The sequence below is a fragment of the Protopterus annectens genome, chromosome 2.part0, assembly GCF_019279795.1.
Source record: "Protopterus annectens isolate FY-2018-M chromosome 2.part0, PAN1.0, whole genome shotgun sequence".
Lineage (NCBI taxonomy): Eukaryota > Metazoa > Chordata > Ceratodontiformes > Protopteridae > Protopterus > Protopterus annectens.
In genome coordinates, this window is record NC_056728.1 from 138,369,516 (window position 1) to 138,384,368 (window position 14,853).

General features: G+C 37.6%; 1 protein-coding gene across 1 annotated transcript in view; it reads left to right on the top strand.

The window, feature by feature from the left end:
- Positions 1-14,853, top strand: part of SPATS2L (spermatogenesis associated serine rich 2 like) — a 430,773-nt gene that overhangs the window by 384,481 nt on the left and 31,439 nt on the right. The window contains exon 9 of the mRNA XM_044060630.1: positions 14,137-14,246. Within this exon, the coding sequence (XP_043916565.1) occupies positions 14,137-14,246 (110 nt within the window). The remainder of the gene's footprint in view (positions 1-14,136; positions 14,247-14,853) is intronic.

The window sequence follows — 14,853 nt, forward strand, 5'->3', positions numbered from 1 at the left end:
CTCCATATTACATCTGGGAAAGCTGTGACCCTGTTCTCCTTATGTGTGAAGGTATCACACCACTGTTACATTGTCTGTGTGGAAATGCAGGATAGCAGGGGAGAAATCTCAAATAACATTATGTGATGATCTATCCATAAAATAAATTCCTTCATTATTTGCTGAAGTATTGCAACTGTAGCTTCCAAAGTATCTGAGGACTGACTCACAAAATCCTTTTATCCATTGATGCTTTGTCATGTGAAGTCTTCCATGAAGATTCATTGGGATGGGTCTATGTTACTTGATCGAAATTTCACAATCTTGAACAAGAAAAGTAGAAACCCACTTAAGCGAAAGTGCACTACATCAAAAGTGCACTTTCGCAAAATCCGATTCAAAACAAACTACACTATTTTTCAGGGCGCAAGCCCCCCTGCACCTCCATGTGGGGGGCTGTGTCCCCCACACCCCCCCTACTTAAATATACTAACTCTGAGATCACACTACAGTGGGGAAAAGGAAATATTTCCTTATCCCCACTGTAATGTGCTCCGATAAATTAGCTTATGCGAATGTACACTATCGATTTAGTGCACTTTCGATTAGGTGGGTTTGATCTTCTGTTTGTCGAAAAATGTGTTTTTGACAAATAAAAGTAGACCCATTAGGATACACCAAGACCTATGACACAGAGCTCTAAGGGTCTATATCAGAAACTCGAAATGGCATAAAGCCGAACACCGTTTCATCGACACGTATGTGTCGAATCCCAGTTAACCGAATGGCCAGATCACCAAGTTTTTTTCCTAGGGAAAAAAATTGGTTGGCTGTCACTGTGGATTTGCCCTTTTCCCCCTGTAGTGAGATCTCGGAGTTAGTATATTTAGTTGGGGGGGTGAGGTGAAGCCCCCCACTTTGTAATGTTTGTACTGATATTATGTGTAGTTGGTCTACCGATTTCTTAAGAAATCGGTGATCTGGCCATTCGGTTATCTGGGAGTTTGACACATATGTGTCGATGAAACTGTGTTCGGCATTATGCCATTTCGAGTTTCTGATATAGACCCGAGCTCTAAGAAACTGTTTTACAGTGACTATATTCAAACAAGACATTTTACTCATGAAATCATATATTTCCTGACTGTTGTCATGAGAAAGAAAAAAATTAGTTCCTTTTGAAGTCTCTACTGCCCCCAAGAATTTCACCACACATTGTTGGAAAAAAGAGATCATTTTTATTGCTTGTAATTACTTTTCATTTCTGCAAATATTCACTGTTTTTTATCTGATGGTACCAAATTTCCTAGGTTTAATCTACTCTGAAATAAATTGTTCTTCTGTCTTCTTTAACTGAGCGAACAGTAGAACCAAACAAGTTAGAAAACTCTCAGTACACTTGGTAGTAAAAGGGTAACAAAAGAAAGTCACATGGAACAAAGAAGCAGTTGTTACCAAATAAAGTCATAATGGAGAACTGTAAACAGGGGAACAATCTAAGTATGGCATAGACTGACTTTAGAAAAGCATTTGACAGTATTCCAAATTCATGGATAAAAGAGTGCTTAAAAATATACAAGATACACCCTACACTGATCGACTATATTACATTGACTATGTAACAGTGGCAGACCACTTTGCAGTTAAGCCATGATAAAGGGCAAATTATTATTCCAGGGATAACAAATTCAAAGGGGGATATTCCAGGGTGACTCCCTGTCACTGATGCTGCTCTGTCTTGCCTTTAACCCATTAAGCTGTCTACTCAACAGATTAGCCCATGGCTATAATTTGGCTCCTAAAAAACAACAAAGTATAAAGACCTCTTATCTTCTCTTTGATAATGATTTAAAACTGTATAGCTCATTAGATGAGGAACTGAAAGCACAACTGCAAGTAGTCAAAACTTTTTCAGGTGATATAAGAATTTCATATGGTCTTCATAAATGTGCAAAATCAACTTTTAAAGCAGTAGAACTGCAGCACCAAGAAAACATCAGTTTGGGACAAAAATGTGATATAAAAGAACTTGAGCAACAGGGAGTGTATTGATATTTAGGAATTAATAAAGGATCAACAATAAAACATGAACAAACGTGAATAAAGCTTAGTAGAAGACTTAAATTAATCCTGAAAACAGTGTTGACATCTAGGAACAAAATTCCGACTATAAACCAATTTGCTCTTTCTGTCCTAACCATCAGTTCATTGACTGGCCCCAGAGCATGTTGAATAGATTAGACAGGAAAACAAGAAGTATTCTTTATACTCACCAAATGATTTATAAAAATCAATGCATACCATGATTATATATTCCCCGTTACGAAGGAGATATGGGCCTCCTTGAAATTGATTACATGTATAGATCTGCAATCGTGACACTGCACACATATCTGCTGACCTCACAAGACCCAAACATACTGAAAGTTTTGAAACAGGAGGAGAATAAATCTAAGATGATCATGACTTCCCTGCTTAATCTAGCAGAAGCATATCATCGTCAAGCAGGAATGGAAATCAAACCAGAAGTAGATAAACATCAGGCAACAATTGAATGTGCCAAAAACAAAAGAAAGAATATAAGGTGAAGGATCAGATGAGAAGGCAAGAAAAGTGGAAAAAGCATACATATAGTTGCAAGCATAGAAAACTTCTGGAAGAACCTCATTTTGATCAGGATGGAATGCAGGAATGGTTAAGGAGAGGCAAATGTAAACCAAAAAATGAAAGGTTAATATTTGCGGCCCAAGATAGTGGGCTATGTACATGTTGGTTTACAAAGTCCATTGAACATGCGGGAGAAACAGACAAATGTAGGTTTTGTAATACAGAATTGGAAACAGTTGCACCCCTTGTTTCTGGTTGTGACATGCTAATGGCAGAAGGATTGTATACTGAAAGGCATAATAATGTGGCAAGATTGTTGCACTGGGGATTGTGCAAGCATTATAATACTGAAGTAGCTGAAAAAACACTGGAAACCTGAGCCACAAAGCATCATAGAAAATTATGAAGCCTACATCACATGGGATCACCCATTACCAACAATTCAAAAAACAGATGCGAGAAAACCAGATATAGTGGTCCATGAAAAGAAGACAAAAGTAACATTGATCATTGAAATTGCTACACCCAGTGACTACACTGTCTTGTGTACAGAGAGACACAAAGTTATAAAATATCAAGATTTGCATGCAGAAATGAGAACGATGTGGAAGAAAGATACCCAGAAAGTTCCAATAGTAGTGGGAGCAATGGGTCTTATAAAAAAGAATCTACAATTGTATTTAGATATGGTACCAACACATGCAACTCTGGACGAATTGCAGAAGGAGTCATTACTGGGCACATTGCGGGTGTTGCGAAGAGCACGTTTTGCTGACATCAGAGATTGAAACAATACAAATTGCATGAACTTTAATCATTCTTTGACTTAGGAATGAGGTCCATTCCAGTCATGGTATTAAAACCCAAAATACTTGGAGAAATTAAAAAAGAGATGCAGTCTGAAAGTGTATGTCTGGTGCTTAAAAAGAAGATAGATTCCATATGATGACATTAACACAATGAGGAGATATGTATCTTCCATATCCAGAGATGCAGAAAGGAATTTTCTTATGTGAGTACTATGATACATTTTCTCAAGTATTACAGTTTTCCGTTACCATCCTGTATTTTTTGTCACAATGGATCGACAGATTTGAAAGATCTAAAGTTGATCTCCCAGGCTTTTTCTTTTAGGGAATGACAACAACCCTACAATAAAAATATGTCCTTTCTTGTGATGTGGGTCTCAGTATACTGCCTTTTTTATACAAAAGCTGTGTGTAACTAGAGAAATGACAGATGCATTTTTATCATATCAGTTAATCTATGATAGGACCTTCCTTGATAGACTACAGTTTGGTTCATCATTTCCAGAAAACACCATTTCTCAAACTATTTTCAGATGATCCTGCCCACAAACATGCATGCTCTCAGTGCTGGTACTTATTACAATGTCATACTCTCGTGATGTCATACTCTCACTCGTGCTGCTACCCCCTGATTCCATCAGCTGACTCCCAGGTGCAACTGAGCACATTAGTGCAAAAGTATGACATAATAATGTCACCACAAAACTACTAAGGAGTAATATATGGGTACACAGCTTCCTAATTTACAGAGAACTCTAATAGCCCAGACTGATGGATGGGCTGCCCATCAGACAGCCCAGACTGATGGATGGGCTGCCCATCAGACAGCCCAGACTGATGGATGGGCTGCCCATCAGATAGCCCAGACTAGATGGATGGGATGACCATCAAACAGCCTAGGGAGGATGGATGGACTGCACATCCAACTGTCCAGGCTGGATGGATGGGTTTCACATCAGACAGCCCAGGTTCGATGGATGGGCTGCACATCAGACAGCCTAGGTTGGATGGCTGGGCTGCCCATATACTTCAGGATGGCAGATGGATGTTTCTGATGCATTCAGCAGGGTCTTCACAGACAGCAAGTAGTATGGTAAGAACAATTTTTATAGCCAATATGATAAGCCTTCCTCAATGGCTTCTGTGTTTGGAATAAATTCTAAGCAGTAACTGCCAGCATGGAATCATAGAATCATAGAATGTACAAGGCAAGTGGGCTATGTGGTCATTTACATATTGCCAGTACCCACCTTAAGACTTTACCTCCTTCTTTTACAGAAACTATAAGACGGTTATACTGGAAATGAATTTGTGAATACCCATCCAATGGCCTAAAGCCTTCTTAAAGGAAAAAAGTGTGTCACATTGTCTGATCTGGAGAGGAATCTTGTTCCAGAGAAGGGGTAGTCATGTAATAGAGCTATCTCTTCCACCATGATAAAAAACCCCACTAAAAACCCATGACTAGGAACTCTAAATGACCAGGACTTGAATCAGGAAAATACCTTTTATTGTGAAATGCATAAAACTAAAACTGCAAGTCACAGTACAAAACAAAATAGGTTAAGCGCTTTCGTCTTGTTGTAATTAAGACATCATCAGAACCATATAAACCAATGCAGCTGAACAATTTTTTTTAAAACAGGCGGAAAAAACACTCCCCTTTTTTAATTCAACTATTTAAAACCACATAGTATTTCACACAAAACTTATGATATTTAAAGCTATAATATAAAACAATCAATAGACTTGTTAAAAGCATTTTCTCACTTAAAAATTCTTTCCCATACATATTTCAGTTATATTCTTGTCAAATTGTGTTTTTTTTTGTTGGTTTTATATTTTGTGCACTCTATCCTTGAGTTCACTAACTATGGAAACATTTTGTTTAAACCAGGTGGAATCTGTGGGACATGGAATACAGGTACAAGGCCTACAGTCACTCTAGGTAGCTCAGATTCTGTACACAAATTATTGTTTTTGTTAGGAAGCTTTGGAGTCTCTCCAGCTGCTTGATATATTTATTAAGATGCTTCCTAAAGAGGGCATTGTATTTGATGATGGGCTTGATCAGTGCAGAATACAGAGGGGTATGATCAGCTGTGACAGACAGTAGGATTTTCTGACCATTGTTGGATTATTTGTCAATGTTCTAAGGTCTCTCCCAACATCTTCATTTTGGAAGGTATGTTTTCTATACTGCAAGCTGGGTGGAGGGCTTCTTATCAAGTGCAGCAGTATTGCATTTGTAGCATTTAGATCAGGGTTGCCAGATTTCTGACGGACCAGGTAAAGACAAAAAAAGGTCTTTCACACTAAGTGAAGTCCAATAAAGGTCTTTAATGTGCAACATTGCAGTTCTGCACTAAATTCAAGTAGCTTTGTGTCTGCCGATTTTTGATTGGCCCGTATGCCGGTATACAAGCCAATCAAAAAATTGCACAGCGGACCCTCTTCTGTTCATTGCAGAACATCAGGCAGTTCCGCATTAAACAGAAGTAGCTCCATTTTGCAATTTTTTGATTGGCTCGTATGTCGGCATACGGGCCAATCAAAAAAACAAAGTGGAGGCTGTTTCATCAGGATTTTAACCGGCAGTGTGGGACTCGGGATCGGGCTGCTGATCCCGGGACAGTCCTGCTCAAATACAGACGTCTGGCAACCTTGATTTAGATTCAAGCTGTTCTAAGAACACTAGCTATTAACATGTCTAAGTTTGCTTTACAGCTTCTGCATGTCAGGAAGGGGTTTGAGAATAACACCCAGTTTGCAATCATCTGCAGACTTGGTTAACAAAATTAGTCAATGATGAAAGAAATGATGAGTGGACTTCCACGGATGATGCACACACTTTAATGTCACATAAAAGCCAAAACAACAGAGACCAAGTAAAAAGGTGAGTGGTTTCACAGTCTATAATATGACTGCTTCTTCTGACCTAATAAAAACAGCTCGTCTACTCTATATATACCAATCAAATACCAATTAGCTAATTAAGTACACACCTAAAAGCACAATGCAACCTCCTTAGTACTGCTTTTGTGAGGATACGGACAATAAAATGCATGAATAAACGTATACATAAATGCATCGTACATACATTAACGTGTGTGGAGTTGGTGCAGCAGCCGTAGAAGTCTGCTCATCATTTTTTTCTATTCATTGACTGGTCTGTGGGTGGAGCGTTCTTTACCTAGATTGTAGACTTAGTTTTTTCTTATTGGTTAACAAAACCACCTGTTTTTGATCAGAGAAGTATATGCTGAATAGCAGAGATCCCAGAACAGACTCTTGTGGTGCCACACTGGTTATCTTCGTCTTCTCTATGGATGTGCCTCCCACCCTCCCAGTGTGGGTTCTCTCTCTTTGTCAGCCAATAGCTGTCCATCTCTCTATGTAGGGATTAATTTGGAACACATTTAGCTTGTTGATAATGTTAGCATGCTTTTATCAAATGTTTCAATGAGGTCAATATGTGCTGTATGAGCAACATGACCACCATTCATGACTTGCATTACCTTATCAAAAACGTTCACCAGATTCATTGGACAAGATCTGCCCTTAATGAAGCCAAACTGCTGGAGGTCAAGTTTTATATGATTTATTATTATTATTATTATTATTGTTATTATTATTATTATTATTATTATTACATTTTATCATATCTTTTATAACCCTTTCCATGGCCTTGCAAATGAAACTTGTTAGGCTGATGGGTCGGTAATTCCCAGGGTATGTGGTTAGGCTGTTTTATGAAGACACATCACTACTTCTGTATGCCAATCCTCGGAGGACAAAGCCTGTGGATTACTTTGGGTTGAATAGCTGTAGGAGTGGGTCCACCAGAGCATATTTAGTGATGCTCAGCAAACAGTCTGCTATGCTTTTAGGTTTTATAGATGATGTATCTTTTGTTTTGGAGAACACTTTTAACATGCGTTCTTTTCAGATGACAGGAGATTTGAGATCCTTAGGTATATGTGGGTTTTGTATATATGTCTCTGGGGTGAAATTTACACTGAATTTGTTGACTGATATATTTGTGATATCCACAGGATCAGAGTAGGTGGTGCCATTCTAAATAAGTTCAGGGCACTGTTAACTTTCAATTTTAAGTAAAGAAGGATTTGCCTAAGGTCATTGGAAACTCCTTTGTTTTCCTTTGATATTTTCAGTATATTAGATAACCTTTCGATGTGGACCTTTATTTGTGGGTCTTTGGTTTTGCTATATATATATATATATATATATATATATATATATATATATATATATATATATATATATTCTAATAAGCCTTTTCCTTTTATTTATGCATGTGGACCAATAGGCTGTTTTGCTCTTAACCTCCACATTTTGTTTAGCTTTGTTAAGGACTGACAGGTTTATATAGTTTTCTAGGTGGGCATAGAATTTATTTGCCTAACTAATATTTGTGTTAACATTATGGGGGTTACAGTTATATCTGAACTTTTGAGACTTAATCATAGAATTGTAGGAAGTTACTACATCTGAAGTCTCTGAATATTGTGATTTTTGCATTTTTTGATTAAGGGATTTTGAAAGAGGCTACCAATTAGTAGTTGGACTTGACTGAGGAAGAATGGAGATGCTACATTTGTAAGAACCAGGTCAAGATCATTTTGTCCTCTAGTGGTCTCCTCGACTATTTGATCCAGAGAATTTTTGTTTATAAAATTGTGGAGGTATAGGTCTCCCACTTTATCAGTGGATAGTTAAATTCACTTATGATGATGCAGTTTTTGTATATGCAAAGTTAATCCAATATATTTAAGAACTGGACATGGTTTTGGGGGGAGGTCCTTGAGGGTGTCCTGTAACATGCTATGACCTGATAGGTAGTTTTATTTAGAGAGCATTGAATCTCAGTAAGTTTGGATTTTGGATTTTTTGGAGTCTGCTATGAGGTAATGTGGTCTTTAACAAATGTGAATACTACACCACAGTTTCCATCTGCTTTAAAGGTGTGGGGGACAAAATCCTGGAACACGGGATGCTTTTACAGTTATAAGCCATTTTTCAGTAAGAATACGCATATGAATGTGCCCTAAATCCAAGATGGCTTCAAGGTCAAACAATTTGTTAGTTAAAATCCTAGCATTGAACAGTAACAGTGATATTGTCTGATACTTTGTTTTCTTTTATTATTTTTTTTTTAGGTTGGAAGATTTGTTAGCTAGACTGGCTTAAAAAGGCACTTTAAGGGCATGGACTATAACCAGTAAGCAGAAGTCCTGGAATGGGAGGTGTAAGATGTTCTTTGCAAAGCAAATAAGTCTGTGCAGCAGTTTATCCCTTGCTGACACATCATCAGTCCCCTCACATAACACTTGTTATACAGTCAGTTGTTGAAATCAGTCATCTTTTCCTTGAACCTTGGTATCAGTCTTGGTGAAGGTAGGATTCTACTCAATAACAGCTTCTTTCCTGCATTTGTGACATGCATGGAGAGCTCAGAAATGTCTTTCTGCATATCCTTTAAGGTTTTTTTGTCCCAGGATATTTACACCCACATGGGACACCACCATGTCCTTGTCATTCATACCTGCTTGTTTTGAGAGTCTTGACATCAAAGATCTTGTCATCTAAAAGGCAACTCACCATCAGCCTATTTTTGTCCAGCCATATGAAAGTAAACACTGTGTGTCCTTCTAAGGAGTGACCAATCATCAGTACATTTTTATGAGTAGTGAGTTTACACATACTTGATTTGAGGTAGGTTTTTCTGGGTAATTCCTGGTTTTGGATGTGGCAGTATGTGTTGTTTTTAATTTCTGCAGATGCTTTGTCTTGTTATATAGTAGAGGCTTATATAGTAGCTTTTTTTACAGCCTCAGCATAAGATAGTTTTCCATGTATTTGTGTCAAGAGCTGTGGAGGTGTGTAGTGCTCACAGAATGTGTGTGCGTGTTTTTTTTTTTTTTGTGAGTGACAACTACATCTTAGTTAAATAGTTACATCTCTCACATGTAGTTTGTGATGGATACATAGTAGTTCATTGTGTATGAGCACCAGGCAGTTGATACACCTCACGAGTATGAGTATTATGAGGCTGACAACTGAGGGAAAACAAGCTGGTCAACCTTCCATTTACCCCAAGGGGAAAACTAGGGATATAAGACTCATTTGTGAAGTATTTGGTTTCTGGATGCCTCTTTTTAATGAAATGCTTATTTTCCTTTATAAATCTTAATGAGTACAGAATATTATATATTAGTGGATATCAAATGAGTTTATAGCAGTTAACAATCAGAGGAGCTCTACTAAGGTAGAAGCAGCTTACAGTAACTTAACTTGGTCCTACATAAATAGGTAGCTTCTTTAGCACAGACTGCTAATAGGTATGGCTGTGACTAGGCTTGCTAGGGGTAAAGGGCCATCTATTGAGCGCATATTTGTGCAGCACTGCTCAAAGTACAGCTCAGAGCAATGTAGCTGAGCTAGGAATTTAAACAAACCTTGAAAAAACAGCTTTTGGCTTCGGCCAGTAAAGCTAGCTTTCTAGAAACAGCAGCAGCTTATTCTCATTCACAGAGTAATGAGTACTGTTTCTCAGATGATCACTAGCAATGTCTTTTGGCTTTTCCTGGTTACAGGCCACCACAGCAGATCACTGGTCCACAAATTGATTGGCAGTGAAGTTTTTACGGTGTTGAGTTGCCAGCACAGCACCCAAGGCACACACACACGCACCTATCTACATATCTTTAAAACTCACTCGACCATGGGGAGGACATGCATATTCCGCACAGAAGGCTCTCCAGCTGAGAACTAAACCAGAGAACCTCCTGCTGTGAGGTGACAATGCTAACTGCTGCACCACTGTGGCCAACCTCTCAGATGATCACTAATCTGTCTAATTTTTTGAGGAAAAGACCATGAGGGAGGGTTGACATAATAGTTCAGGTCTTAACATCACAGATTCAAGGTACAGGTTTCGATTCTGACCTCTGCTTTTTAGTTAGGCTTGTAATAGTCTGCAGACTGATAGCCTAGTATTTGCCTAAGAACCTATGATCGTTCTTGATTTTTTTTTTCGTCTGTTGAAAGATTTAGCTATTTGACTCATAGGATTAAATAATTTACATTCTGACTGCTGGATTCAAACCACAAACTTTCAGCACAAAAATTAATCAGAAGTCTTTTCTGAGCTGGTTAATGGCATTTATTTATAACATGAACAGTGAATCAAGAATGTAAGCAAATACTTTTTTTAATACAATGGCAATAATTTTCACATATGCATAGAATCCATGAACTGAAGTATCACATGAACAAATCTCTACTGAACTGACTGTATTGCTCACCAAGTAGTTGTGAAAAACTGAAATCTGACACTTGTCATACTGAACAGCTTGCATGAGAAGTAAGTTTTCTCAGCCTTGAGCTTCAAGCACTGGAGATTGTAAATCTTGATAACAAGATATGTTTTACTAATCCATCAATAGCAATTTGTTTATACTTCCCTAAAGTCATCCTGAAACAAAACAAAAATGTTCACATGAGAATCTGCACATTTTTATCTGTGTTTGACCAACTGTCAGTGCTAGCTGCTAGCTTTAGTTTTTGTGTAACGCTACGTAATGTAAAAAGAAGACATACTAAAACTGGACATTATCATTATTTTCAAGCCTTTTAAGAGCGAGAACGGTATTCATTTAATACTTAATCTCATATGTCCCCCTTATTAATTTAAATGTTTGTTACTGAAATGTGTATCTCCATCACTGAAGATGTTGACCATCATGCTAGCACCGACTTGGATCACGGCAAGCGGTTCGACAATCACCAGTGCATTCGGATCACATAACTGTACTTGTTCAGTGCTTTTCTGCAACTCATGATGTGTAGGACCCGATCCTTATCCACTCTATAAAAAAAATCACTTCTAAGAATGCTGTTCTGTGTGCTACCTGTCTTGTCCCTGTCTCCCAGTCCCTCAAATTCTTCATGTGCTGCTGTGATCCTTTTTACACCCAGGGTATTTATTCCTGTTTTCTACCTTGTACAAATGCACCATTCCAGATTACTCACTCTCCATCCCTTCCTTTCATTGCTCCAGGCTAGTACCTTATATCCTGAACCCATATCTGTCCTACATCTACCATCCAGCTGAAAGCGTTTTCTACATCTACCATCCTAAGAATGACCTCCCGAGTAGAAACTATTTACTTCTACAGTGGGGACCTGTGGCACCATCTTGTTGTCTCCATTTTGGTGGTTTCTAGCATTTCTCTTGATGTCTGATACTGATAACTGGTGTACTACAAGGCTGGATACAATCGTGGAGTGGTACACTTACAGGGATGCAGCTCTTCTCCAACAACCTTACCGTTATGGAAATAGTTAGGATTCAGTTTAGTGTCATCTTTGACAATCACTATGGACGTGGTGATGGTGGCAGTTGTAGTCCCTAACTTGAAGAGCCTGTACCCTGAATCTTTTACAAGTCCACATCTTCTTTTGGTCTACAGCAAAAGAAGTGGATGGGCTAACATCTCATCCTCCAGTACATCTCCAAGAATTATTAATAATCTCTGTACATCTATCTATCTATCTGTCTATCTGTCTATCTATCTATCTATCTATCTATCTATCTATCTATCTTATCTGTCTGTCTATCTATATGGGTAGATATAGCCACATATCTATATCTATATCTATATCTATATCTATATCTATATCTATATCTATATCTATATCTATACCTATATCTATACCTATAGCTATACCTATATCTATACCTATACCTATTACTATACCTATACCTATACCTATATCTATATCTATACCTATATATATATATATATATATATATATATATATCTATATCTATACCTATATCTATACCTATACCTTTACCTATACCTATACCTATATCTATAACTATACCTATATTTATACCTATACCTATACCTATATCTATACATATAACTATACCTTTACCTATACCTTTATCTATACCTATACCTATATCTAAACCTATACCTATACCTATGCCTATACCTATATCTATATCTATCCATCTATACATTTTTTATTTGTACTCGTTTTCTCTTCATTACATGACCTGATATTGCTCTTTTCCTCATAGTTTTTTTCTTACTTGCAATAAATCAGCTGTCTGGCTTCAAGGGGCATCAGGCTGACTTTTCTTCTGATCCTATCTACCATCTCAGATCCTACACTATGAATGCAGGGCTAGCAGAGGGTTATAAGATGGGAGTGAATAACAGTAATTTGCAAATTCTGTTATTTTTTTTTACTGTTAACAATGGATTGCTGTAATCATAGTTTTGTTTGGGATATCATCTTGAATCTATTCAGACCTTAAATGCCTAAGAGCTTAATTTGGAAATAGTAAGTAGCTACCTAACTAGAGTTAAAGCAGTAAAATGAGAACACTGGTCAGATTGGATCTATTTAAAAATGCTTGCAACAAGCAGCTGTAAACTTTTTCACACGACAGCTCTAGAAGCTTAAATGTAGACGTGCTCAAGATAATTATCAAAAAGACAAAAAAGGAGAGAATTAAAAAATGGAATAGCATAAAAGAAGCAAAGGAGCAGCATAGGTTGGGCAAAAAAGTGGCCGAGAGATCTGTGAGATGCTCAGAATGGTTTAGATAGCTTTGATTGACAGAAGAGTATAAGAAGTTTCTGGCTCTGTTGACAAAGAGTTTGTAGCCGTAACAGTGCTGCAGCCAGCTGGTCTTCGAGTACTACATATGGCACTTGCTAAGAAGCTGGCAAGGTGAAGGTAAGATATAGTAGTCAATGGCCAGCTGCCCAACCCTGGTGGAAAGGAATACAGTCATTTGTCACAGACGTGATTTCTGGCAGAGACCAGATTAGTGCCATGTACATTGAGAAATTGACGAAGACTGCATTAAGAAAATACACTGTAAGATAGCACATGAAGGCAAAAATGTACCAGTGGGAAAACATTTATATGTAGTGTATGCTCCTTTATGTTAACATTTTCAATAGCAAGGCAAGCGACTGAACAAGTAAAAATGCAGACTTGCATATTCTAACTCCAAGATAGCTGTGTGTCCCTGTATTCCCATTTCTCCAAAGCACGGTGATCTTAGATTTAGCATACAAAAGGATGAGGATATGTTTGGAGGTACAGCCTCCACATTGGAGGGGCAAGGGGCTTGCTCCCCTGGAAAAGCAACTTTAAATGAGGACAGCAATTTTTGATACGCACTGTTGTAGTTTCTTTCCCATAATTCCATGACTCTGTCTCTGTCACAATTACAAGTTTCAGAATTTCAATAAGGAGCCATTCAGGATGGAAAAGAAGCCTGAGGAGTGGAAGAAAGAAAAAGCTGAAGAAATACTTTCCGGCTAAGGAAGAGACCTACATATAGTTATTGACTGTTATTTTATTAAGAGTGGACACTGAAAGTTTAATCCTGCATGAAAAATATGGACTCTTCCTCAAACGGTGCTAAGGGGTTACTAAGCCAAGGTTTTGTGCGTGTTTGTGTCTTTATGTGTGTCTATATGTGATTCCAAAGTAGATATAATAATTACTAGCAACAACTTATAACCTCAGAAATGTAAGGAAAAGGCAATATAAAAAAGAGCAGATGTAGAAAATGGGGGGTATGTGCAGTAGTTTGTTAGATGCAGCTTCTGTCTTACTGTTTTGACATTCGGTGCCAGTTGTTTCATGCACTTCTGTTTTTTTGTTTTTTTTGTTTTTTTGCCAGTGGAAATTTTGAACGCCCGCCAGAAGAAAGCAATGGAGTTAAAGAAAATGACTGATATGGCCATTCAGATGTCTGAAATTCAGCTTTCGGAACTCCGAGCTGAGATTAAGGTAAATACAATGGGGCATGTATTTTTAAATATATTCTTACATTGGGCATATCTCAAAGAAAACACTATCTGAAATTATATTTCAATATACTTTCAGGCTACAGTAATAAAGAACATTTATGACAAATGCAATACAATGAATGCTGTGTTATTACACTGAAAATTCCTTTGAGGACTTTACTGTCCTGCTGGCATAATTCAGACTGTGTTAGAATCATACAGATGAATGGTATAGTATGGTATGGTATGTATATTTTAGGTGTGAGCTCAAAAACACAACTGAAAACATATGCTTCTTCTTTCTCCTCTTCTTCAGAGACTTGAACCTTGGTCCTACGTGCATTGTTCTTATAGTGGTGTTAGTTAAGCCCCCAAGCAGATTATTTCCATATGCATAACTCAGCAGTTGTATGAATAATTGATCACTGCGACAGTGTAGAAGTCTGTCTCACATAAAAAAAATTACAAAACATATGCAGACACTCTGAAGAAAGAAATAAGTGAATCACTTATGACTTGAACTCACCACTTTCAGAATATTAGTTAAATCATGTGACCGGCTGTGGTACTGATTCAGCTTAAGCCTGTGACCTTGCAAGTTTACTTCA